Genomic DNA, 25,175 nt, shown 5'->3' on the forward strand with positions numbered 1-25,175 from the left:
GGGACTCGTCCAGAGGTGGCGACACTTTGCAGACGTCCTCGGGCACGAGGTTTGGCTCGCGGGTGTGCTGCCACCTGGCGCGCGGGCGCGTGGGACCGAGTCTCCACAGCGCGGCCGGGACCGCTTGCAGGCCACCCCGAGGGTGCCAGCCGTGGTCCTTCCACATTGCCAGCCTGTGGCTTTGGGCGCTGAGGTCTCCATGGAGACAGCCCTTTAACCACGTTTTCATCTGTCATTCTGTCAGTCTTCGGACTGTACTTGGGAGTCGGGAATATGTGGATGGGAGGGAAGCAGCAAGTGGTACCTATGGGCAGACGCCCATCGGGCTGGACGGGGGTGATTTTCGGCACTGGGGAGGCCCAGTTCACCCCGACACACGTTTATCCCTCGAACGCGCAGAATCGAGTCCTAGGATTCCGGGATCAAACACTGCTGCAAACCTGCCATTTAAAATCAGAAGTGTCCCCTCAGTTTCTGTCCTCAGTACTTTCAACGCTGGCTGCTCGCTTGGGAAATTATTTCCCAAAATTAACCCAGAACTTCAAATTCTTTCTTGATGTCTCTCTGTCTAGCTGTGTTCATTCTTAACTTTTTTGGTTGACTGTTCATTTGCCCTTACTGTATTGACTTGCTGCCCAAATGGACTATAAATTCTTTAATTTCTGGAGCAGTCAGTCACTTTGCTGTAGCGTGTCCTTTTAGGTAGCAGATAGCCCACCTTTCTTCTATTAAAATTATATATGTCCCTCCCATAGTATCTCTAGCAAATGTTAATTAAGCATTTCTTGGTTTAGTTCACTAATTTTTTTTTTTTTTTTTGAGCTGGGGACCGAACCTAGGGCCTTGCGCTTCCTAGGCAAGCGCTCTACCACTGAGCTAAATCCCCAACCCCCACTAATTTTTTTATAAAGCATTTAGTATATACATGCCTGAACGGTTAAGGAGTTGAGAACTAAAACGCTGACCACAACCATTAAATTAATTCATTGCAACCTTTATGGAGTTTACTGCTAGGAAAAATAGGCAATATAAGGTGTGCAAGTTAGCGTAATTTTAGGTAGTAATAAATGCTGTGAAGAAATAATGCAAGTGTTCTATGTATCGGAGTGATGGCATTGGTAGTGTTAAAGAAAGCTCTTGGGTGGTATTAAATCAAAACCCTAGACAGTAAAAAGTAAATCTTGTCATATGTGTGGGACAGAGCATTGTTTGTCAGATCTGGAAGTCTCAGGTCGTAAGGTGGCAGAACATTCATTTGAAATGAATGGCAGAGAAAGCCCGGGCCAGATTGTTTTCAGGCCAAACATCCAAATTTGGCTATTAATAGTTAAATTCTGCTTAATGCAAGGGGAAACCTTTGGGAAGTTTATAAGCAAGTGCATGGTTAGGCTTTGTTAGTGTTTTTAAAAGATTGATGACTGACAAGAATGGATTCTTCGGAGGCAAGTGGGGGGGGCAGTTAGGAAGCCATGTCAGGAGTTTAAGTGAAATGTATCAAGTCGTTTTCTTCCTGGGAGGGTCTGAAGGTAGCCCATTCCTCACTGGACCATAGAGGTCTTCCTTTGATTTAAGCTGGAATCTGTCTCCTCAAAGATTTTGTTGAATTGCTAATACTTAAGTGGGACAAAAAAAAAAAAACAAAAACAAAAAAACAAAAAACAACAACAACAAAAAAAAACCCCTCTCTTTCAAAGATTCTAATTTAAGGACAACTCTACTCCAAGCAACAGTAGTAAAAACCCTAAACAAACAAGCAAATAAAAAGCCCATAGTTTTTGTTTTGCAAACTTGATATCCTCTGCTCAGTGATTTTCACTCAGCCTGGGGCAGTTATGCCCTCCAATAGTAGCATTGTTGGGAGGCATCTATTGGTCATCATAATTTGCTGGTAGTAAGATGTTCCTGGCATCTAATGGGGCGCAGACTGGGGAGGCACTAAGCACCCTATAGTGCACATCACAGCATCCTCAAAAAGACTCACATGGCCCCAATGCCGCTGTGTTGCAGGAGAAACCCTCCACTGGACCACTGCCTTAAGTTCTTTCTGACAGAGACTGCTGTTCATTGCGTTTAAGATGGGCGTGAAGAAGAAAAGAGAAATGCAGTTTGCTGCACTGACTGTCTGTCATCAGGACCTGGAAACTCTGAGATGTATGTGATCCTCTGCAAGAACAGCAAGTGCTTTCAGCAACAGAGGCCCTGTATCTATTTTCATTTTATTATTATTTATGCGTGTGTGCTGGTTAATTTTTTTGTCAGTTTGACAGGAGTTAGAGTCATTTGGGAAGAAGAAACCTCAACTGAGACATTACTTCTTATCAGATTGGTTCATGGGCAAGTCTGTATGTGTATGTGTGCTAGGGGTCAGTTTTCGTGTTAATGATGTGAGAGGGCCCAGGTCATTGTAGGTAGTGTGAACAGGTGGTTCAGCGTTATATAAGAAAAACAAATTTAGTAACCCATATGAAGCAACCAGAAGCAGTGTTGCTTCCATTGTCTTTGCTTTGGTTCCTGCCTCCAGATCCCTGTCCTGACTTCCCTTAGTGATGGACTATGACTTGGGACTTGTGAGATAAAATAAACCCTGTCCTTCTCAGTCTTCTTTTGGTCACAGCAATACAATGTATTTGTATTCACAGCAATACAATGCAAACTAGGACAGTAGGTGTATATGTGGGCATGTGCTTGTCCTGATATAGAGGGTAGAGATCAGAGGACAACTTTTGAGAGTTGGTTCTCTGCTCCAGTGTATGGGTTCTGGGGCGGGGTGTGTGTGTGTGTGTGTGTGTGTGTATGTGAGAGAGAGAGAGAGAGAGAGAGAGAGAGAGAGAGAGAGAGAGAGAGAGAGAGAGAGAGAGAGGGGAGAGAGAAGGAGGGGGGGAGAAAGAGAGAGAGAGAAACTGAGGGTCAGGCTTGTTAGCAAATGACTTACTTTCTAACCCATCTCACTGTCCTGCTTTCTATCCTTCTCAATTTTGCAGAATGTATAAGAAAGGTACTATTAATCCATGTGTAGTTACATCACTGAAATTTTTGTTTGTATTTCTTAGCTTTTGCTGATGTGGAAGGGAAAAATCTAGCCTCTTTGCTGTTACATTGTGTACAGCTCACAGATGGGGTGTCACAAATCCACTCTGTTAAACAGGTAAAGCCGAGATTTTGTTCATGGGTGTGTTTTGAATATTCTCATGCTAGTATAGATTTTAAAAATTAGCTGACAGTTTTGGTTGCAGTTACTTAATAATGGTAATTTGTCATCAAATGATAGTTTTTCTTTTTCTGTTCATTGTTTAACGTCCTTTGATTCAGAGCAGCAATAGAAACAGTAGCTAGCTTCTACTGACATTGGGACTATAAATAGATAGGAGACAACTGTGTGCAATTTTTGTGCAGATATTTTTTAAACCATTATATTAATTTTGAATCTTTAAAACTTTTTAGCAGACAGATTTGAAAGTTAAAGTCTAGATTGTTCTTGTTTGTCTTTCAGCATTTAGATTTTCCACACATGCATACCTATTTTGAAACCAGTTAAATATATTACTCACTTTTAAAGAGTGCTATAGATTTTCTTTGTTGGCATCCTTAGGCATGTGACTCTCAGTGGAAGTGCTTCAGGAAGTGAAGAGGGAGGTGTTTGTGTTAAAGGCTTATAAACTTGGACTCAGAATGGATATGTAGCCTGGTTGGTAGAGTGCTTGCATGTATAAGGCCCTGGGTTTGGTCCTCAGCAGCACATAAATCAGATCTGCTTGTAGTCTCAACTCTCAGGACGTAGAAGTAGGAGGATCGAAAGTTCAAGGTTATAATTATCCCTCTTCCCTTCAAAGAACAGAAAAATGACTTAAAATAATAAGTTTGATGTATTTGACATTAGAAAAAATATGTATTTTTTAAATTATAGATTGTGCCTCTCCTGGAGAAGGTTGATAAAAACGGTGTGTGCGATCCCATTATTCAACGTTGTTTGGATATTTTAGCAAGCATTTATTTTTCCTTGAATCTGAAGAACCCCTTGAAGAAAGTTTTGGCAAGGTAAGGAAAAAGAAGGGAGATACATTGCTACAAAGAATAGCCAGGGACTGGGACACACTTGATGGTAGGTAGCATGCTTACCTACCTCGTAGGTAGAAGGCCTTGGGTTCCATTCTCAGCACTTAAAAGAAGAAAGGAAAAGAAAAGCAAGTTAAGGAAAGTTCATACACTGTTTGATAAAATTAAACTAAAGTATATTGCTACAAATTTCATCTATGTGTTTGTCTGAGGGGCTTTAGAAAGCAAAAACCTCAGGTCACAGGATTTAAAAATATAGCTTGCATTTATTCTGTTTACAAGTTTGAAGGCCACAGTTCCTTGGCTTCGGGGTCAGTTCTTTTTTTTTTATTTTTATATATTTATTTAACAAAGTATGTTTGTATTATCATATATGCTACAGACATTTTATCGTGCCTATAAGATATTATAAAATGAAATTTCTGGACTTCCACTCCTTGTTACTAACTGTATGATCTTTTTTTTTTTTTTATCTTTATTAACTTGAGTATTTCTTATTTATATTTTGATTGTTATTCCCTTTCCCGGTTTCCGGGCCAACATCCCCCAGCCCCCTCCCTCTCCCCTTCTGTATGGGTGCTCCCCTCCCCATCCTCCCCCCATTACCACCCTCCCCCCAACAATCATGTTCACTGGGGGTTCAGTCTTAGCAGGACCAAGGGCTTCCCCTTCCACTGGTGCTCTTACTAGGCTATTCATTGCTACCTATGAGGTTGGAGTCCAGGGTCAGTCCATGTATAGTCTTTGGATAGTGGCTTAGTCCCTGGAAGCTCTGGTTGCTTGGCATTGTTGTTCATATGGGGTCTCGAGCCCCTTCAAGCTCTTCCAGTCTTTTCTCTGATTCCTTCAATGGGGGTCCCGTTCTCAGTTCAGTGGTTTGCTGCTGGCATTCGCCTCTGTATTTGCTGTATTCTGGCTGTGTCTCTCAGGAGAGATCTACATCCGGTTCCTGTCGGCCTGCACTTCTTTGCTTCATCCATCTTGTCTAATTGGGTGGCTGTATATGTATGGGCCACATGTGGGGCAGGCTCTGAATGGGTGTTCCTTCTGCCTCTGTTCTAAACTTTGCCTCCCTATTCCCTGCCAAGGGTATACTTGTTCCCCTTTTAAAGAAGGAGTGAAGCATTCGCATTTTGGTCATTCGTCTTGAGTTTCATGTGTTCTGTGCATCTAGGGCAATTCAAGCATTTGGGCTAATAGCCACTTATCAATGAGTGCATACCATGTGTTTTTTTCTGTGATTGGGTTACCTCACTCAGGATGATATTTTCCAGTTCCCTCCATTTGCCTATGAATTTCATAAAGTCATTGTTTTTGATAGCTGAGTAGTATTCCATTGTGTAGATGTACCACATTTTCTGTATCTATTCCTCTGTTGAAGGGCATCTGGGTTCTTTCCAGCTTCTGGCTATTATAAATAAGGCTGCTATGAACATAGTAGAGCACGTGTCTTTGTTAATGTTGGGGCATCTTTTGGGTATATGTCCAAGAGAGGTATAGCTGGGTCCTCAGTTCATGTCCAATTTTCTGAGGAACCTCCAGACTGATTTCCAGAATGGTTGTACCAGTCTGCAACCCCACCAACAATGGAGGAGTGTTCCTCTTTCTCCGCATCCTCGCAAGCATTTGCTGTCACCTGAGTTTTTGATCTTAGCCATTCTCACTGGTGTGAGGTGAAATCTCATGGTTGTTTTGATTTGCATTTCCCTTATGACTAACGATGTTGAACATTTCTTTAGGTGTTTCTCAGCCATTCGGCATTCCTCAGCTGTGAATTCTCTGTTTAGCTCTGAACCCCATTTTTTAATAGGGTTATTTGTCTCCCTGCTGTCTAACTTCTTGAGTTCTTTGTATATTTTGGATATAAGGCCTCTATCTGTTGTAGGATTGGTAAAGATCTTTTCCCAATCTGTTGGTTGCCGTTTTGTCCTAACCACAGTGTCCTTTGACTTACAGAAGCTTTGCAGTTTTATGAGATCCCATTTGTCGATTCTTGATCTTAGAGCATGAGCCATTGGTGTTTTGTTCAGGAAATTTTCTCCAGTGCCCATGTGTTCGAGATGCTTCCCTACTTTTTCTTCTATTAGTTTGAGTGTATCTGGTTTGAAGTAGAGGTCCTTGATCCACTTGGACTTAAGCTTTGTACAGGGTGATAAGCATGGATCGATCTGCATTCTTCTACATGTTGACCTCCAGTTGAACCAGCACCATTTGCTGAAAATGTTATCTTTTTTTCCATTGGATGGTTTTGGCTCCTTTGTCAAAAATCAAGTGACCATAGGTGTGTGGGTTCATTTCTGGGTCTTCAATTCTATTCCATTGGTCTATCTGTCTGTCTCTGTACCAATACCATGCAGTTTTTATCACTATTGCTCTGTAATACAGCTTGAGTTCAGGGATAGTGATTCCCCTGGAAGTCCTTTTATTGTTGAGAATAGTTTTAGCTATCCTGGGTTTTTTGTTATTCCAGATGAATTTGCAAATTGTTCTGTCTAACCCTTTGAAGAATTGGATTGGTATTTTGATGGGGATTGCATTGAATCTGTAGATCGCTTTTGGTAAAATGGCCATTTTTACTATAATAATCCTGCCAATCCATGAACATGGGAGATCTTTCCATCTTCTGAGGTCTTCTTCAATTTCTTTCTTCAGAGGCTTGAAGTTCTTATCATACAGATCTTTCACTTGCTTGGTTAAAGTCACACCGAGGTATTTTATATTATTTGGGACTATTATGAAGGGTGTCGTTTCCATAGTTTCTTTTTTGGCTTGTTTGTCTTTTGTGTAGAGGAAGGCTACTGATTTATTTGAGTTAATTTTATACCCAGCCACTTTCTGTCACAAAGGACCTCTGTATCCCCAGCCTGTTGGCTCATGTAGTTCCCTTCATATTTGGATTATGTGTCGCCATTATGCATTTTATATCATGTGGGCGTGACTGTTTTAGACTGTATTTGAACCAATCCTTCTCTTTCATAAACTATTTGATAATGTGACTCATTTACAGAATGAGTTACTTTTCTACTGAGTGTTCTTTTTCAAGATATTCCAGTTTTTAGAATTAATTTCTTCTGGAAAAGCAGTGAACTTCTTTGTTTTGATTAATTCGACTAAATTTGACAACAGCTTAGTTTTTTGTTTTTTTTTTTAATTCTTTTTTTCGGAGCTGGGGACCGAACCCAGGGCCTTGCGCTTCCTAGGCAAGCACTCTACCACTGAGCCAAATCCCCAACCCCAACAGCTTAGTTTTTATATTAAGAAAATTCTTGCTGAGCACTTAACTGTGCTTTAAGCATATTTCTAGGATCTGGGGTTAAATGAATAAATAGGTTCCATTTTTCTTTTTGAATCTTACTTTCTAAGAGGAAAATAGAAAAGCCAGCCTCATGTGGTAAAGCCATGCTAATGGTGATGCATGGTACTTTAGTACTGTTGCTCTGGCTACTCCATTGAGAACAGCTTGGGGGTCAGAAATAGCAAAATGGAGCCAGGGAGCCAGGTGAGAAATGGTCGGCCAGGGAATTTCACTGGTGTGGAGGTCATAATAACTGAGGTCATAGTAACTGTCAGGTCATAACAACTATGAGGTCATAATAACTGAGGTCATAACAACTATGAGGTCATAGTAACTCTATGAGGTCAATAATTCTGTGAAGTCATAACAACTGAGGTCATAACAACTATTTGAGGTAATAATAACTATATGAGGTCATAATAACTGGGGTCAAGAGAACAGGCCACAACTGTGTTAGATCATAATAACTGTGATGTCATAGTAATCATCTGAGGTCATAACAACTGAAATCACAATAACTGTGTGAGGTCATATTAATCATGGGAGGTCACAATAACTGTGAGGTTATAATTTTCGGACTGTATTTTGCAGGTGTGGTTCAGTATTTAACATTTGTATGGTTCTGGCCCTCCACACTTAACCTAGTGATGTAAGGTTTTCACATCCTTTGATTCTTTTCTGCAGCTCACTCAATGGCCTACCTGAATTTTTTCTAAATGAGGCTGCACACAGTTTTACTTTTCATCTTCAAGAAGAATTAGATACTGCTGACTTACATTCTTATAGAAAAGTAATGGATAACATATCTTCCTGCATGGAGAACTTTAACCTGGGTAAGCCAGCACATCCTCAGTGCCTGAGTAACATCTGTGATTACATTGTTGTTTTTTAATGTTCATTTTGGCAAACTCCTTAGCATTGTTATTCTCCCACCTGCAGGTAGAGCAAGTGTTGTCAACCTGCTTCAAAACGGTGAGTCTTGATATTTCCTTTGCTCTAAGGGGTGACACTTTCTCTGAGTTGTTTTAGAACTGACTCCCTTAAATTTCTTGGCAGTACTGTGTACTCCGCCCAACTAAAGTAGACCTTGATGCTGAAGCTTCTGCTTGTCCGTGACATCATTTGTGGTAGATGTTTTACAATGTTCTAGCACCAAAGCGGATACTCAGGTTGGCTCTCTGGTTGTCACTGCTGTCTCTCTGTTTCAGTGCTTCATTTTCTGCAGAAGAGTCTAATTGAAGTCCAGGAAGAAAACAGGCAAGTGCTGTGTGTTTGCGTGCTTGTGAACGTGTCCGTGTGTAAACTTGCAATTTTTTCTGTACAAAGGAAGCTTTCTAAAAGGTCTCAGAATGTGCTGTTTCCAACATATGGATCGACTATTTAATTTTTTGTGATATAAAATATAAATTTATGTATCATATTTATATATCATATATTTAATATTATATATAAATGCATACTATATAAATTTGTATAAAATTTAGAATTTTTTTTCTAAGTTTTAATTGATTCATTTTTTTTTTTTTTTCTCTTTTTTTTTTTTTTTTTTTTTTCTTTTTTCTTTTTTTCGGAGCTGGGGACCGAACCCAGGGCCTTACGCTTGCTAGGCAAGCGCTCTACCACTGAGCTAAATCCCCAACCCCTAATTGATTCATTTTTGAGACAAGCTCTCAGTGTGTAAACCAGGTTAGCCTCAAACTTGTGATCTTCCTGCCTCAGCCTCTTAGGTGTGCTGGTACGTACCACCATGTTCAAATGATAATTAATCTTTGAAGATCAAATACACTATTATTAGAATAAATGAGAAAGAGAAAAGTCCTTTCTCCTACTGTTGATTTTGTGATGTTTTATGGGTAAAATTTCTTGTTATCACTTGAAGACATTAATAAGAGTCTAGTAGCTATCTTTTTTATTTAAGTCTTCTAGTTTTACATAGTCTGTGGTTTTTGAGTTTTTGTTGTGTTTACACACTGTATGTCTGACAGGAAACTTCCTTTAGAGGTCGGTGATCCTTGACTGAGACTCACTCCTTCCCAGGAAGAGGTCATTAAACATTGCTGCAAATCTGAGCACCTGGTTTTCTGAATCTAGTCTAGCTGGATGGTTCCTGGGGGATTCTTTAAGTCCTGGTCTTAATATTTGGGTAGTAGATCTATGGCAACTGCATCGTCCAGCCTTTGCTTTAATATTCTAATTGCTGAGTGACAGCATAAGGCCAGCAGAGAGAGACCTTGGCATTTGAGAGCCATTGTGCACACATTTACCTACGTCTCCTTTCTGCAATATGGCATAGCTACTTTATCTATATGTATTGTTTTCCTGGCAGACACTTGGCTGGATTGTTAGTTTCTTTACCCTTCCCAGTCCACCTCCCCATGTCCCCCCCCCCAGTTCCTATACCCTCCCCACCCCCCACCTCCCCAACCCAGGTCTCCACAAAGATGTCCCCACCCCACCCTACCCTTCCCCCCCCTCCCCATCCCTCCCCACCCCAGAGAGATCAGGCCGCACTTGAACTACCAAGCATTGCCTTACATTCTCCACAGGTGAGTCAGTTGTCTGTTGGCTTAAGTTGGTCTAGAGTGCTTATCGTTTCTATTTTCTGCCTCACTTACCTCCGTGTCAGCCGGCACTAAAGTGCCGGAGTTTTCTAAGCCTTTGGAGTTGTAACTCTGGTGACTTCTACTCTAGGTTTATTCTCTGTCTTGGTTTTTATCTTTCCTTCTGTTAAATCTGTAGCAGTTGCTCATATGCTTTGTGTCTTCTGAAATATTGATGTTATGACCTTGTGCCTTGTGTATCTCCTATGCCTGTTGGTATTTTAAACCCTGACTGCTGGCTGGTTTAGGGGAGTTCTGCGATGAAGTAGAAGGAATAACTGTGTGCCCACTCTAATCTGAGGTCTTCTCCTTTATCTCTGTTTCAGACTTGGTTCATCTGCTGGATGAACCTGCACTTTATCTTGCTCTTGTTGTTCTATGTTGTCTAGGTCTTTGGTGTCAGCCACTGTCTACATAATATTTGGGATTTCCAGTTAGATCTCTCTTCCTTAGTAGACTCAATAGTCAGTTGGTTCCTAGACATTTGACATGGCTATTTTATAGGTGCTTCTAAGTCAATGTATTCCCCTCAAAAAATTCACTGTCTTGAGATGAGACAAACCCTGGTAACTTCCACTCTATTTTCTGTCTCTTTGAATTTGTCCATCTTTGATACTTCATATAAATGAAATCATATAATCCATGAATATTCATTATATATTTGCACATTATACATATATATTCATTATATATATTTGGGTGGTTAAGATGCAGTCTCACTGTGTAGTCCAGGTGGGCACTGTTTGATGATTTTCTTCTTTGACCTCCAGAGTGCTGGGTCACAGGTGTGTAGGTCACACTCTGTGCTGTCACGCTCAGCCTGCTTCTCCGCTTGGGTCAGGCTCACTTCGCTTGGGATGTTTTCAAGACCTAGTTATGTAGTAATGCACAGCAGAATTTTATTCCTGTTTATAGCCAAATACTTCACTGAGTGTATATGGCACATTTTGTCTTTGCCTGCTGACTTTTTGGCTTTTTCTACCTTTTGGTTGGTGTCTAATGCAGCTATAAACATTGGTGTGTACAAGAGTTTTGATTTCTGTTTTATTTCTTCTCCCCCACCCCTTATTTGTCTTTTAAAGTAGGGTCTTACTCTGTTACCTCAGTTGGCTTGAAACTCAGCTGTATTTTATGTTAGTCTCAGACTCATGGCAGTTCTGTTTCAGCCTCATGCACACTTCCCATACTTGCCGCTGCTTTCAATTCCTGGAATTATATACCTTAGAATGGAATAGTTAGGTCCTTTGCTAGTTTTGTTTGTTTCGAGGAATTTACAACTGTTTTTCCCTTACTTGAGCTACAACAGGATCTGTTCTCCCCTAATGAAAATAGCCCAAGAGGGACAAGTTTAAAGGATGGGAGACCAGTTAGAAGCTATTGTAACCCAAAGGAGACACAGGAATGGTCCAGGTCTGATAGTAGCCATGGACACGATATGAGTCCAGATATATTTTGAAGCTAGAACTAAGATTTCCTTCCAGATGGGATAGAGAGACTAGGAGGCAAGTGTGATTATAATATTTTTAGAGATAGAGATCCTAGGAGGTAGTGTGGGTTTGGAGTCAAATATAAATTCATACATTTTGAGATACCTATTGGATACACAAATGAAGATGGTGAATAGGAAGTTAGAAGTGCAAGTTCGTAATGAGGGAGACATGGTTAAAGGCAAAATTTTGGCAATAGTAAGCATCCAGAATGTAATTGAAAGTCTAAGAGCTGTACGAGATCAGCATCGAGAGACAGAGTTAGATAGAGAACTGAGAACTGAATCTTGGGGAGCTTTGTCTGACATTGAATAGGGCAGGCTGGGACTACATATCACTGTCAGAAGATCTGTTTATGTACCCGAGGCTTTGGTCCTTCACACCAGAGAGAAGGGGGTGAGGTGCGAGAGGGAGGAGAGAAATGGACATGTAGGTAAGTGGTTTAGGGAGAAGAGAGCTATCTAGTTATGTGTCTGGGGACAAAGTCTAGGAGAGCATGTTGAAGGCAGGTGGGAAAAGCATGTGCAGATTGAGTGTTCACATCTGCAGTTGTCTCATCACATCTTCAGTTCTTCTTTTCAGACATTTCTTATCTTTGCCCTAAAATAGGGAATAAGGTTAGTGTGGCGAAAGAAAGAGGCCCATCAAGGTAAGAGTATCAGGAGTTTACAGTTAGTGTCTGTGTAACCGGAATGCTTAGGCAAATGGGAGATAGAGACATATGTTAGCTTTAATCCCAAATAGACGGGTGCTGGGCCATGCTGGTTTTAGGGGGTGGCAAGGGTGGTGACAATTATATTTGAATTTCCTTCTGAAATCCTCTCTTTTCTTCTTTGTAGAAAATTTGCTGGAAATCATATTGTTCAAACACAGTTAATGAATGACTTGCTGGTAGGTGTTAGAGTTGCCATGACATTGGTACAGAAAGTACAAGGGCCCCAGAGCAACCTTTGGAATGATTCCAGCTCTCCCATCTGGCAAAGTATGTGTGGCTTGCTGAGCATTTTCACCAGGTTTTTAAATGATGGTAAGTGTGTCAGTGCTCAAAATGTGGCTATAACTGCCTGCCTGTCAGCTCTGCTAATACATGGAATTTAGATATGGGGTTTCTTGTCAGTCAGTGGAGAAAGGGCCTGGATTCCCTGATTTCAATGGTTTTTGTTTGCTTGGTTTTTGTCTTTTAAATATCCGAGTTCAGCAAGGGAGGTTGAAGAACTTTTCCCAGTTTGCAAGTGAATGTGTATGCCAGCATGTTTATTGTGTACAAAGGAGAAAAACCAATAGCCTCAGTGTTGAAAACCACAGACTTTAGCTTAGAAAGTTCTTGAGAAGTAGTTACCAAATTTAAGGAAGATTTGGAAAGATGAGTTGAACTCTTAGTGGTTTTATAGTCAAATAATGACACTAGTTGTTGATTGTGGGCCTGGCTGCCTAATTCCTCATTAATAATCTCTTATGTCCATGAGAACTATACCACTAGGAAGCTAATTAAAAAGAAATTTCTCTTCATGAGAATATTTAATTAATAAATTAAAATGAAATGAAGTAACACAAAGATTGTCACCTTTTGTAACACCCGGTGATTGATGTGTTTGGCATCAGGCATCAGTCATCACAGAAACAGAAAACCAGACAAAACACGACTCTTAGATTCTTGTAGCTACTACCTGCCATCTTCCCAAAGGGGTTGAATTTGAGAGTGGTGCTGCCTGTTCGCAGGAATCAGAAGGCTGCATTGAATTAGATAGAGGACAACCAGGAATAGACAAACACAATATCCTGGTTGAAGAAAACTGCAAGTCAGATGGGCCAGAGTTCCTCATCGGAGATAAAGACAGATAAAGGAAGAGATGGTGTGAGATATCTAAAAGACATTTAAAAGTGCTGTGGCTGCTGCTTTGTCTAGAAATACACACTCATTTGTTAAAGCTATTGGAGAATATGTCAACATCAGAATAGTGTTCACTCAGAGTCGGAAAGGGAATTATGGTTGGGATAAGGTACATGGATAGATCATCTGGGCTGGGAAGCTAAGTTCTCTTTTTCTGATGATGAGTTCAAGCATGATCACTTTCTATAACTTATTTAACTTTATGTGTATATAAAACTGTGTGTGTATATATGTATATGTATATATATGTGTATGAGTGTGTGTATATGTGTGTGTGTTTATATATATATTCTTTTTTTAAAAAAAACCCAAAAGGGGTTTTATAACATTTAAGTATTACAGAAGTTAAATTATCCTTTCTCTTCATCTACTGTTCTGTGTAGTAATGTATATAAGAATTTAACTTAAATAAAAAACAAAATTAAAAAACAAACAAGTAAACAAAAACAAAAGCCAAAACAACAACAGCAGCACCTAAAACCTAATAACATGGGGCTGGAGAGATGGCTCTGTGGTTAAGAGCACTGGCTGCTCTTCTGAAGACCTGGGTTCAATCCCCAGCAAACACATAACAGCTCACAGCAATCTATAACTCCAGTCCCAGGGGATCCTATGCCCTCTTCTGTTCTTTTGGACACTGTACACACAAGCCAGTAAAACACCCATAAACATAACATTTTTAAAAATTAAAAAATGTAAAGAAAACCCAAAAAAGCCCAAAACATTGGCTGGACAAGATGTCTCAGTGGGTAAAGGCCTTGCCACCAAGCTAGATGACCTGGGCTTGACCAGAACTCACACGATGGGAGAAAAGGGAGTTCTACAAGTTGTCCTCTGACCTTCACATACGCACTGTGGAGTGCACGTGAACACACACACACACACACACACACACACACCCCGAAACAAAACGTGGGGACAATCATAACTTTATTATTAGCATTTCTGATTTTCTTTTTACCTTGGGCTTTTTTTGGAATTTAAAGGAAACTAAATTACTTGGGTTTTTCCTTTTTAGAATTTTAAATTTATGTGCATGTGTATCTGAGTATGTGTGCAATGGCTTCCTGAGGAGGCCAGAAGAGGGCGTCTGAGCCAGAGCTGTAAGTGGTTGGGACTCATCCAGTGTAAATTCTGGGAACTAAATCCAGATCTTCTCAAGAGCAGCAAGATGTTGAGATGGCGTGACCTCTGAGCCATCTCTCCAGACCCTAATGAGTTACTTTATCAAGACAGAATGTATAGACAACTCTTCACGAGATAGTTACCTTTTAAAAGGGGAATTTGATAATCCGAAAAATAAAAGATTTTGGTGAAATGCAGAGACAATTTTAAAATGTTTTAAAATTTATTTGATTTTTGTGTGTATTGTGTGTGGTTATATGAGTTTATGTACATCATGTGAATTTGGGTGTCTGTGGAGGTCAGAATAGGGCAACAGATTCCCGGAACCAGATTTATAGATGGTTGTGAGCCTCCATTTGGGGGATACTGGGAAATGAGCCTAGGTCCTCTGTAAGAGCAAGTACTGTTTCTTGACTGCTGGGTCATCTCTCCAGGCCCAGACACAGTTTTAAAGAGACAGCTTATTTCTGAGTGGTTGATGGGGCTTCACCAGTGCTATTCTTAAGGAATGGAAAGCTTTTTATATTAATAAAGTATGTAGTAAAGTGTAGCTTGTAACAAACTTGAGCTGCTGCATCTCTTCCTGTATCATGAAGGTCAGATGCAGATGACCCAGAAACACTGCCATCATTGTAGGACCAGCTTCTGCATTCTGCTGTAGCATTTTTTATCACGTTGGTGTCCACCCATATGTTTGTTACCTCCTGTTTTGGCATCTGTCTATTGTAGCTGCAGGCATCATGTGTTTGTTCAAAGTGGGAAGACAGGACAACTACACTTTAATCAGGAAAAACTCTCAGCGCCCAGGGATTCGTGCCTGCCGCGCATTGTCCTGAACACTCTCCAGTGACTGCGCTTAGTTGTGAGGAAGATTGTGGAAGCAAGGGTCCTGCTTTTGGCTAAGAATGTGGCTGCCAGAAGTCAGTTTTGTTTCCAGAGATAGAGGGCGGAGAGGATATTTACCTTACAGTGTCTCATACTCCTCAGTCTGAGTTGAATAATTCACATTACTGGAGGTTAATGTAATATGTAAAAAAAAAAAAAGAGCCAACTCAAAATTGTCTGGTCCCTTTGAATGCTGTGTCAGCAAGGTTTCTAGACCTTCAAAGCTCTCTAAGAAAAAGTGTGTTTTGGGATTCAGAGGCATTGGTGGTGGAAAGGGGCAGGTGTTGGTGTTACAAGTGTGCCAGAGATGTAGACAGTGAGGTTAGGAGTAAGATGTTGGGCTTAGCCTTTTTCTTCATTTTCTTCTAAACTTTATGACAGCTTGTCTGGTCTGAGTTATTTTTTCTCATTTAAAAGAAAAGAAAAGAAAAGCTGAGTTTCTGGGAGGTTTAAGTAACGTTTCTGGGATCTTGTTGCCTGGGAAATGGTCAGGCTAGAACTAGTGAGGCCTGCCTGATCCCAAATCACTTGCTCTTTCTACCATACCAGACCCTCCATCCTTTAAAATGTGATGTTTGCTCTACCCTCCCCCCATAGATGACCTACTGCAGACTATTCAGAGCACATCTGGATTAGCTGTTATTCTTTTCATTAAGACCATGTTCCGACCGTCTGAGAAGCTGCCTGGGTTGGTGAGTGCATCTTCTTTTTAGAATTTTCCTTCACTGAGATTAGATGGACATCAATTTTTAAAATTTAAATTTTTATTTATTATTTTATAGTTAATTATTTGTGGGGTGTATATGGGCACACGTGTCACAGTGTGTGTGTGTGTGTGTGTGTGTGTGTGTGTGTGAGAGAGAGAGAGAGAGAGAGAGAGAATGGATAACTTGTAGTTGTTGATTTGTTCCTTCCTCCATGTGGATCCTGGGTATTAAACTTAGATTGTTAGATTTGGCATGTCTGTACTCACTAAGCCATTTTACTTGCCCCTCAATTTTTAAACCACACTAGCTTAATTTTAAAGATTTTATTTGGCACAGTTGGGACTTTTACAATAGGTCTTTTCTCTTATAATGATGATTCTAAATACACAAATGAAGTGAGGACAGGGTGATCACAGCTGCCTGGACATCAGCTGTTAGAGGTAGCTGCTGCCAGCATGTCATTGACTGGCGCCTGAGTGTTTCTAGGGCTGTTTTCAGGTCTGTGTGTCAGCGTGTGTGTCAGTGTGGTAAGTGACGACTGTGCAGTGTAATTAAATACGCTGTAATAATATTCTGATAGTCTTCTTTAAGAATAAACTTTGCAGTAAACTTAATCATATTCTTTGTAATACAAGAGGCATATGGAGGTCAGCTTTTAGTGAATTTGTTCTTTAAGGAGAGTGTAATTGGGTAATGGAGACCACACAGTCTTTGTATTGGCTGCTATCTGTCTCCCCTCCTCTCAGTATATTATCTAGAAATTCACTTTGTCTTTTAACCCAATTTTATATTAAACATGTCTGTGTTCTGAGATCATGCGAGATAATTATCCTTGAATATAATTGAGGTTTTTTTCTCAGAACTTCTCTCAGAGCATCCTCTGCTCTCCCTCAGATGTTGACCTTTCATAGCAGCAAAAGGATGGATGTGCTTAGATCGAGGTGTTCTTACTTTTAAAGTTAATGTAATAATTTCAGTGTTATGCTTTTTCATTGTTATTTTCCCAGGAATATCTCAGGTTTGTATTTGAGATATTATGTATTATTACCTCTTGTTCTCCAGATCAGCAGCTTGCTTCTCCAGTCAGCTGACTGCACCAGCATCCCCGAGTGGCTCATGAGCAGCTGTGGGAGCCTCTGCTGTGCTGAAGTGCCAGCCTCAGCTCTCCTGTTCCTGTGTCAGGGGACACTTGCCATGTTGGACTGGCAGGATGGCAGCATGGGCCCAAGCAGGGAGGCTTTGCTCTTGGATACTGTGCATGTTTTGTTCACCTTGAGTTCACAGTGAGTTTTGGTTTTGTTATCTCATATTTTGTTTTGCTTATAAGACATTTGAAGGGGGTTGGGGATTTAGCTCAGCGGAAGAGCGCTTGCCTAGTGAGCGCAAGGCCCTGGGTTCGGTCCCCAGCTCCGAAAAAAAAGAAAAAAAGAAAAAAAAAAAAAAAAAAAAAAAGACATTTGAAGGATACAACTAAGCGAACAAAATTAATTCAATTTAATGTGGTAGGCTAAATCCTCAATTAGAGTTGATACTGAGAATAAAATATGCCTGTGAGAAAAAGAGCAGAGATGAAAACAGAAATTACTGATGCAGCCTATGTGGGATGAGCATTTCTAACATTCAGTATCTATGCTAGCTTACCTATGCTAGCTTTTTCTTTTGCTTGTTTTGGGTCGGTCTCATGTTATCTTTAACTTTCTTACCAAGGCTGGTTTTGAACTCCTGATCTTCCTGCCTCTCCTCCCATAACAGGTATACACTGCCACACCCAATTTATACTAGCATTAAAAAATTTTATTTTTATTTCATTATGTGCATGTGTGTGGTGGGTATTTGTGTGTATGAAGTGCCTTGGAGGCCAGAAGAGGGCTGTGGACTCCTTGGTACTAGAGTTAGAGCTGGTTATGTCCTGCCTGGCATGGGTGCTGGGAACTGAAATTTGGACACAGTATGTACTCTTTTCTCCTGAGTAGATCTTCCACTTGGGTCACCATTTTAAAAAAAAAAAATGACCCTATTTCATTAGTTTCATGAATTCTAGGTAATATAATGTGTTGTACACATACATAGTATTATAAAACTTGGATGAGGAAAGTGAAGTTTAGACAGTAAATGCTCACTGATGAGCATATCGTAATAAGTTCTTTATAGAGCTGAGGTTTTTTTTTTTTTTTGGTGTTTGGCCATTGTGGATGAGATGAGCAATTATTTAAAATGTCAAACAGAGTGTGCTGGGGTGGCTTAGCTGTTAATAGTTCTTACTACTGAGCCTCAGGATCTGAGTTTGATTTAGTGATCCTTCATGGGAGAAGGAGAAAGCTGACTCTTGCAAGTTTACTTCTGACCTTGGCACATGTGTGTACACATGCAATAAATAAATACATGCTATACAAATAATAAGGTTTTTAAAGTCAGACCAGAAATACAACTTAATAGCAGTAAAGTATTACTATTATGATAAGGAAGAAGCTCTAAAATAATTTTTACAAATTGGAGACACAGTTTACATACTGTAAATTCTCAAATGTAAAGGGCAGGATTCTGCGTCTTTAGTATGTTCATGGAATTGCACAACCCTCAGCCCAGTCAGTCTCAGAATGTCTCCCGTCTGCTAGATGGGCCTGATGGTACACTTGGGAGGCAGAGGCAGCAAGATGAGTTTGAGTGTAGCCTAGTGAGACATTGTCTCTAAGTAATATTTTCATCATGCTAAAACAATAGATACCCCAGGACCAAAACATGGTTCTCCAGCCTTTCTCAGCTGGGCCCTCGGGTTATTTTAAAATCTCCATGAGAGGCCAGGGAGATGGCTAAGTGGCACAGAGCACATGCTGTGCAAGTGTGTGGACCTGAGTTCAAATCTCAAGCTGCACATGTGTCTGTGACCCCAGCATTGGTAAGTGGAGACAAGTAAATCCTGAGAGCTTGCTGGCCAGCCATCTTAGCTGAAATAGCCAGCCTGTAGGTCAGTAAGAGACACTGTCTCAAGGAAATAAGATAAAGAGCTCTAAGAGAAGATGCCGAATATCTCCTGTTGGCCTCTGTGCATGCATTTGTACACCCACTGGAATGCATCTCTCTCCTCCCTCTCTCTTTCCCTCTCTTTCTCTCTTTCTCTTTCTCTCTTTAGAATACCCGTGAAACCATCATCACAGTGAAGATAATGAACATTTCATTTATTCCTAAAGGTTTCCTTGTATTCATTTTTTTTTTTTTTTTTCTTTTCTTTTTTTCGGAGCTGGGGACCGAACCCAGGGCCTTGCGCTTCCTAGGCAAGTGCTCTACCACTGAGCTAAATCCCCAACCCGTATTCATTTTTTATATATATATATTTTATAAAGTAAATAGATTCATGTGAAAATTTCACTTTCTGTTTGTAATTTTGTTGTTGTTGTAAATTTCATTAAATATTTTATCCATTCTTTGTATTTAAAAGTTGTGATAGCTAACTAATTTCTTTTACTTGGTAGTTTATAATAGTATACATCACGGTTTCTTTTTCTCCAGGATTAAGGAGTCAACACTAGAAATGTTCCTGTCTAGAATCTTGGCATCTTGGACCAATTCAGCCATACAAATCCTTGAATCAAGTTCCCCAAGCCTAAAGGATCATCTGAATGGGGATTCAAGCATACCTCGGAGACTTTTAGAATATGTCTATACACACTGGGAACATCCATTGGATGCTCTGAGACACCAAACCAAAATCATATTCAGAAATCTTTTGCAAATGCACCGGCTCACTATCGAGGGGGCAGATTTAGTCACTGACCCCTTCTTTCTGGAACTGACTAAGAGTCTTCTGCAGTTGGAATGGCATATTAAAGGGAAGTACGCTTGCCTTGGCTATTTGGTTGAGAGTCTTGGAATTGAACATATTTTGGCAATAGATAAAACTATTCCATCTCAAATCCTAGAGGTGATGGGAGACCAGTCATTGGTACCTTATGCAAGTGACCTCTTGGAAACCATGTTTAAAAATCATAAGAGCCATTTGAAGTCCCAAACTGTCACCAATACCTGGATGGATAAGTGGCATGAGACTTGGGTTTTTCCTGTCCTTTCTGTACTGTGTGGAGGAAACTTGGATCAGAGGTCTTATGTGATTGATTATTACTTGCCAAGGTTACTGAATTACAGCCCCGAGAGCCTACACTACATGGTGCAGATTCTTCAGACGCCTATTGATACAGAAACTGGTGAGATAGTTTTTGTTTTATTAATTTCTATTTAGGTTACTTAAATGTAAGCCTCTGGGCAGATGTTTGTTACCTTCTGGTTTAAATTTCTCCCCTCTCCCCTTCTATAAGTGGTGAAGAAAGGTATTAATGACAGCCATTTCAGATGGATGGATGGAGGGATGGATGCATAGATTAAAATTATCCCTTTTGATAAAGAAAAAATATATATCCTTGTATGCAATTTAAGAAACTTTGAACTAACTTGGTTCTGAGAGGAAATTTTGATTTCTTTACAAAAACCACTCTTATTTAATAGTCTTTTGACAGTTGTTCTTGCATTTTTGAGCAAACACTTGAGGCTTCGGAGACGAACCTGTTCTGATGCTAGCTTGTTCTTATTTTTATTTCGTTAAGGTTCCTATGGCCACAGCATCCTGTGCCTTCCTTAGCAGCTAATCAGCAAGTTTCTGTAGTCCACATTTTGTTCTTTATAATGAGAACAACTAAAAAATGTGTTAAGGTTTAGTCTTTATTTTCAAGAATAAAAATAGTCTTTGAACTGTTACAGTGTTTCTACTGTTCTTGGGTAATTGTTTATAACCTGATTATTTTCTTTTAATTCACATATGGTGAATTTTTTAAGTGTTAAGGCCAAAAGTTAAAGTATTAGAAAATAAGTTATGATTTCTTTAAATTAATAAGATAATTGTGTTTACTTGGAATTATTGGCATGAACAATTATTTTCAGTCATTTTTATTTTAGAAAAGCACTTTAATTCATGCTAGAATTTAAAATTTGATGTAATTGGATCACATAAGTTGACATGTGATAGTTATTGCATAGCACAGGAATAGTCTTTGCTACTGTGCTTTTGGAACAAGAATAGTCTTTTCTCCTTGTAGGGTCGTGTAATCACAGAGGGGCTCTGGGAGCTTTGATGGCATGTCTACGAACAGCTAGAGCTCATGGACATCTTCAGTCTGCAACTCATGCCTGGGAGAACCTTGTGTGTAGTGCCAGGGTAAAGCAAGGCTTAATTCACCAACACTGCCAAGTAAGGAAACTTTGGTTGCATACACAGTTCCTAATAATCTGATTGCTTTAGGAGCCCTGCTAGAGGCCCTGAGTTGGACCTAGCACTGCCAGGAGCCCCTTAAAGAGACAGTAGAAAGTGTCATCCCTGTGCTCAGTCTGTGCCATGTCTGGTAGGAGCATAGACAGCGTACACAAAGAACCTACAGCTGGGAGACACAACCCACACGTCAGTGTGCCTAGTGAGCTGGTTTATCTCTAAGGCTTCCAAGGGCCTGCTAGTATACGGTGTCTGGCTAGTGTGATCTGAACGGGAGCTTTGGAGGTCTGGAGTAAGGTAGCACTAAGAGGACAAGAAAGCAGTGACGTTGGCTTCTGAATTTGTACAGGCCTCGGTTTTATGCATGTAGTGAGGTGGTTTTATAGGATGTATAGCTACAAGGTGTTTTGATTAAGAAACCTTTCTGAGGTATATGTGGGCAACATGAAGTGTACTTTTTTCTTTGGTATTGTACAAATGTCACATGTTATAAGTATTTTAGGCTTTTCTTATTTCAGAGAGCAATTCATGTATTGTTTCATGTATCTTAGGTGCGGATAGACACACTAGGCTTGCTTTGTGAAAGCAGTCGGAGCACAGAAGTGGTCTCCAGAGAAGAAATGCAGTGGGTTCAGTTCTTCCTCACGTACAATCTCAACAGCCAGTCTCCAGGGGTGCGGCAGCAGATTTGCTCGCTCCTTACAAAGGTAGAGTTTTGCATCAGGACGGGAAAATAGTAATTGCTCTAGAAATCATTTTTTACAAAGCTCCCAGATTTGGGGAGAGTGTGGAATGGTTGTGATCCTGAGCTACTACTGTCTTCACGGCTTCAGTGCTTGGCTCTGAGTTCAACAAGCTTATCTGTGGGGTTAAAACCAGCTCACAGAGTTCTTTCACTTGGGTGTAAAAAAAAATCAACCCTGACCTCTTAGAAAGTATAATTTTAAGCGTCTTATTCATTTGCTTAGAGGACAGGTGTGTACCCAGGGTGCAGTTATGGAGCCCAGAGGGCAATTTCAGTAGTTGGTTCTCTCCATTCGCCATGCGGACCCTGGGAATAGACTTAGGTCGTCAGGCGTAGTGACGCGCACCTTACTCACCACGTTGTCACACCAGCCCCAGCTCGCTCAGCGTGGGGTTCTTAGAGCATGGGTGGTGAGAAGAAAGCACTGGCGATGGGGAAGGAGCACCCACGAAATGGTGATCTCTTGAGAAAGTCACCTTGGATCAGTCCTGTAGCACATCTGTGGTAAGGAATGGGTACGGTATAGAAATGACTCTCATGCAGGGTCGCACCAGTTTAAAGGGAATGGGAGAACTGCTTTAATTCTGGTTGCAGTAATATACGTTGTTTTTGGTAAAAGTATAAAAAGTCAAAAAGAAACCGGATTTCAATATTTGAAAACCTAGGCACTCTGTTAGTCTTAAATTGTTCCTGCAGTTTGATTTAGTTTATTGTGTGGTTCACATATATTAAAAAAATGTCGTTTTCTCCCTAAAAGTTGTTTTGTAGGATACAAGAAAGTTCTCAGGTACTGTATAAATTAGAGCAAAGGAAATCCATACCAGACTCAGAGAACCGGTCCACCAGAGAGCAGCCTTCTGTCTCTTTACAGCAGTATAAGGTAGGTGATGTGCCCCACATGCAGGGCCTCAGAAAACACACACACTGTGAGTAAGCACTAGAGGGCAGCAAACAGAGGTCAGTCCCTTGATGGATAGTGGCTCTGTGCTTTGTCCTCAAGCTGGGAGTTATATATCCCTTCTGGCCTTGGCTAGTCCTCTGCAGGTAGCCTGAGTTGTGGAACCTAGGCAATACTTGACGACTGTGACAGAGTGATGTAACTGGGCTCACCTCAGTAGTTCACTTCTTGTTGGGCCAGTTTACTTGTTACTTAGATATTTGGTAGTTGCTATCTCTAAACTCCACCTCTTCACACGGCCTCTTCAGAAGACACTGCTTGGGCTATGGCTCAGATGGACAACTTTCAGTCCAGGCCTGGCCTGGCCTGGCCTGGCCTGGCCTGGCCCGCCTCCTCCCCCTCCCTCCCTCCTCTCCCTCCTCTCCTCTCCTCTCCTCCTCCTCTCCTCTCCCTCCTCCTCTCCTCTCCTCTCCTGTTCTCTCTTCTCTCTCTGTCTCTCTATATGTGTATGTGTGTGTGTACATGCATGCATGTGGAGGACAGAGGTTGATAGGAAATGTCTTCCTTGATTGCTCTCCATCTTATTTTTTGAGACAGGTTTCTCACTGAACCTGAACTTGTTGATTGAGCTAGATTGGTTGGCAGCAAGCCCCAAGCATCCTCTCGTCTCTAATTCAGGACTGATTTCAGGTGTGCATCGCAACCCTGGGCTTTGGGTGTTACGGACCCAACTCAGGCCCTCCTGATTGAATAGCAAATACTACATTGACTTACCCATCCCTGACCTCCTGTTATGTAGGTCAGTCAAGGCTGCATAGTGAGCTCTGTCTCAAACAACTAAACTATACAAGTAAGTCAGAATCGCCAAAACAAACAAAAACTCCAAACAACTTGGTTTTGAGGATTAAGCGAGAAAAACCTTTTTAAACTTTACTTGGCTCACCAAGTAAAGGGGTTTGCTAGGCCTAACATCTTGAGTTCCATGCCTAGAATCCATATGGAGATGGCCTACTCCTGAAAATTGGTATCTGATTACCACATGGGCATGGTAACATGTGCTGCCCATGTGTGAATATACACTAATAAATAAATTAATTAATTAATAAAAATTTAAACAAGTTTCACTAAGAGCCATAAAAAGTGGTTTAGAGTGTATAATGAGCCCTGCCCTGTGTGTGTGTGTGTGACATTTATTAGCCTTTCTTAGATCATTGCTGGATTTGAGGAGATATCTGCCTGTCTGTCTGTCTGCCTGCCTGCTCCCCCCGCCCCCTTCTTTCTGAAAGGAGTGACATGGCATTCGTAAAATGACACTTAAGCCTTTAGGAACATAAAACCTCATGTGTGGATTGAGATTCTCAATTTTCATAAAAGCTTGTGTTTTAGTTTTTGCTTATGGATCTTCCTTTTTCCCTTCTTTGAGACAAGGTCTCACTGTGTAGCCCAGGCTGGCCTCAAACTATGTATGGTGCCCCGTCCTAGTTTTCTGAGAGCTGTGAGTATAGTTATGTGTACCATGTCCAGCAGGTAGGCATTTTTTAAATATTTGGCCTTAGAGTTTTTTTTTTTTTTTTTTTACTTAAACAGTTTCAATGTAATGACTGGGTGTAAAAATATGGAACGCTTCACGAATTTGCGTGTCATCCTTGCGCAGGGGCCATGCTAATCTTCTCTGTATCGTTCCAATTTTAGTATATGTGCTGCCGAAGCGAGCACTGGCCTTAGAGTTTTAATCTGAGTCACTCTGTGGTAGAGTGCTTTCTTACTGTGCATACAGTCATGTGTTGCATCCCAGGCTGGGTGTGGCTGCAACACATGGCTATGTGGGGTACATACACTTGAAGTGGCAGCACATGCCTGTTTCAGCACTTATAAGGCGGAAGCAGGAGGGTCAGAAATAGAGGTCACCCTCTGCTACATAGCAAGTGTAGAACCAGACTAAGATGCATCAGGCTGTTTCAGTAACATAATATCAACTGACAAAGGCATGCATTTACCTCCTGTGAGTATGTGGAATAATGCTCAGGACTGGGGGCCCTGTTCTCTAAATATAGTTGAGAGAAGGAACCATGTTTAAAAGTACAAATGATAGTGTAGTTAGGATAAGTCTTAAAGACTTAATGTGAACATTGTTTTACTTAATATTTAAAATAGGGTTAGATAGATATATTTTGGATAGGCATTCTAGTCCTTTGACATTCCAAAGAACTATAAACTCATCAACAAATTCTTAGG

The 25,175-nt window shown here is 40.7% G+C and overlaps 1 protein-coding gene and 1 non-coding gene across 2 annotated transcripts in view; one reads left to right on the forward strand and one right to left on the reverse strand.

Moving 5' to 3' along the window:
* Positions 1-1,654: 1,654 nt before the first annotated feature.
* Positions 1,655-25,175, forward strand: part of Thada (THADA armadillo repeat containing) — a 307,293-nt gene continuing 283,772 nt past the window's right edge. The window contains exons 1-13 of the mRNA XM_032908756.1: positions 1,655-2,151; positions 3,051-3,145; positions 3,905-4,035; positions 8,033-8,181; positions 8,288-8,320; positions 8,557-8,605; positions 12,275-12,462; positions 15,934-16,028; positions 17,106-17,326; positions 19,551-20,242; positions 21,128-21,279; positions 21,849-22,004; positions 22,800-22,922. Coding sequence (XP_032764647.1) covers positions 2,076-2,151; positions 3,051-3,145; positions 3,905-4,035; positions 8,033-8,181; positions 8,288-8,320; positions 8,557-8,605; positions 12,275-12,462; positions 15,934-16,028; positions 17,106-17,326; positions 19,551-20,242; positions 21,128-21,279; positions 21,849-22,004; positions 22,800-22,922 — 2,160 coding nt within the window. The 5' untranslated portion in view covers positions 1,655-2,075. The remainder of the gene's footprint in view (positions 2,152-3,050; positions 3,146-3,904; positions 4,036-8,032; positions 8,182-8,287; positions 8,321-8,556; positions 8,606-12,274; positions 12,463-15,933; positions 16,029-17,105; positions 17,327-19,550; positions 20,243-21,127; positions 21,280-21,848; positions 22,005-22,799; positions 22,923-25,175) is intronic.
* Positions 24,550-24,656, reverse strand: LOC116906522. Its single transcript, XR_004388744.1, has one exon. It is a non-coding gene; the product is annotated as a U6 spliceosomal RNA (small nuclear RNA).

This window comes from Rattus rattus, chromosome 7 (assembly GCF_011064425.1).
Source record: "Rattus rattus isolate New Zealand chromosome 7, Rrattus_CSIRO_v1, whole genome shotgun sequence".
Lineage (NCBI taxonomy): Eukaryota > Metazoa > Chordata > Mammalia > Rodentia > Muridae > Rattus > Rattus rattus.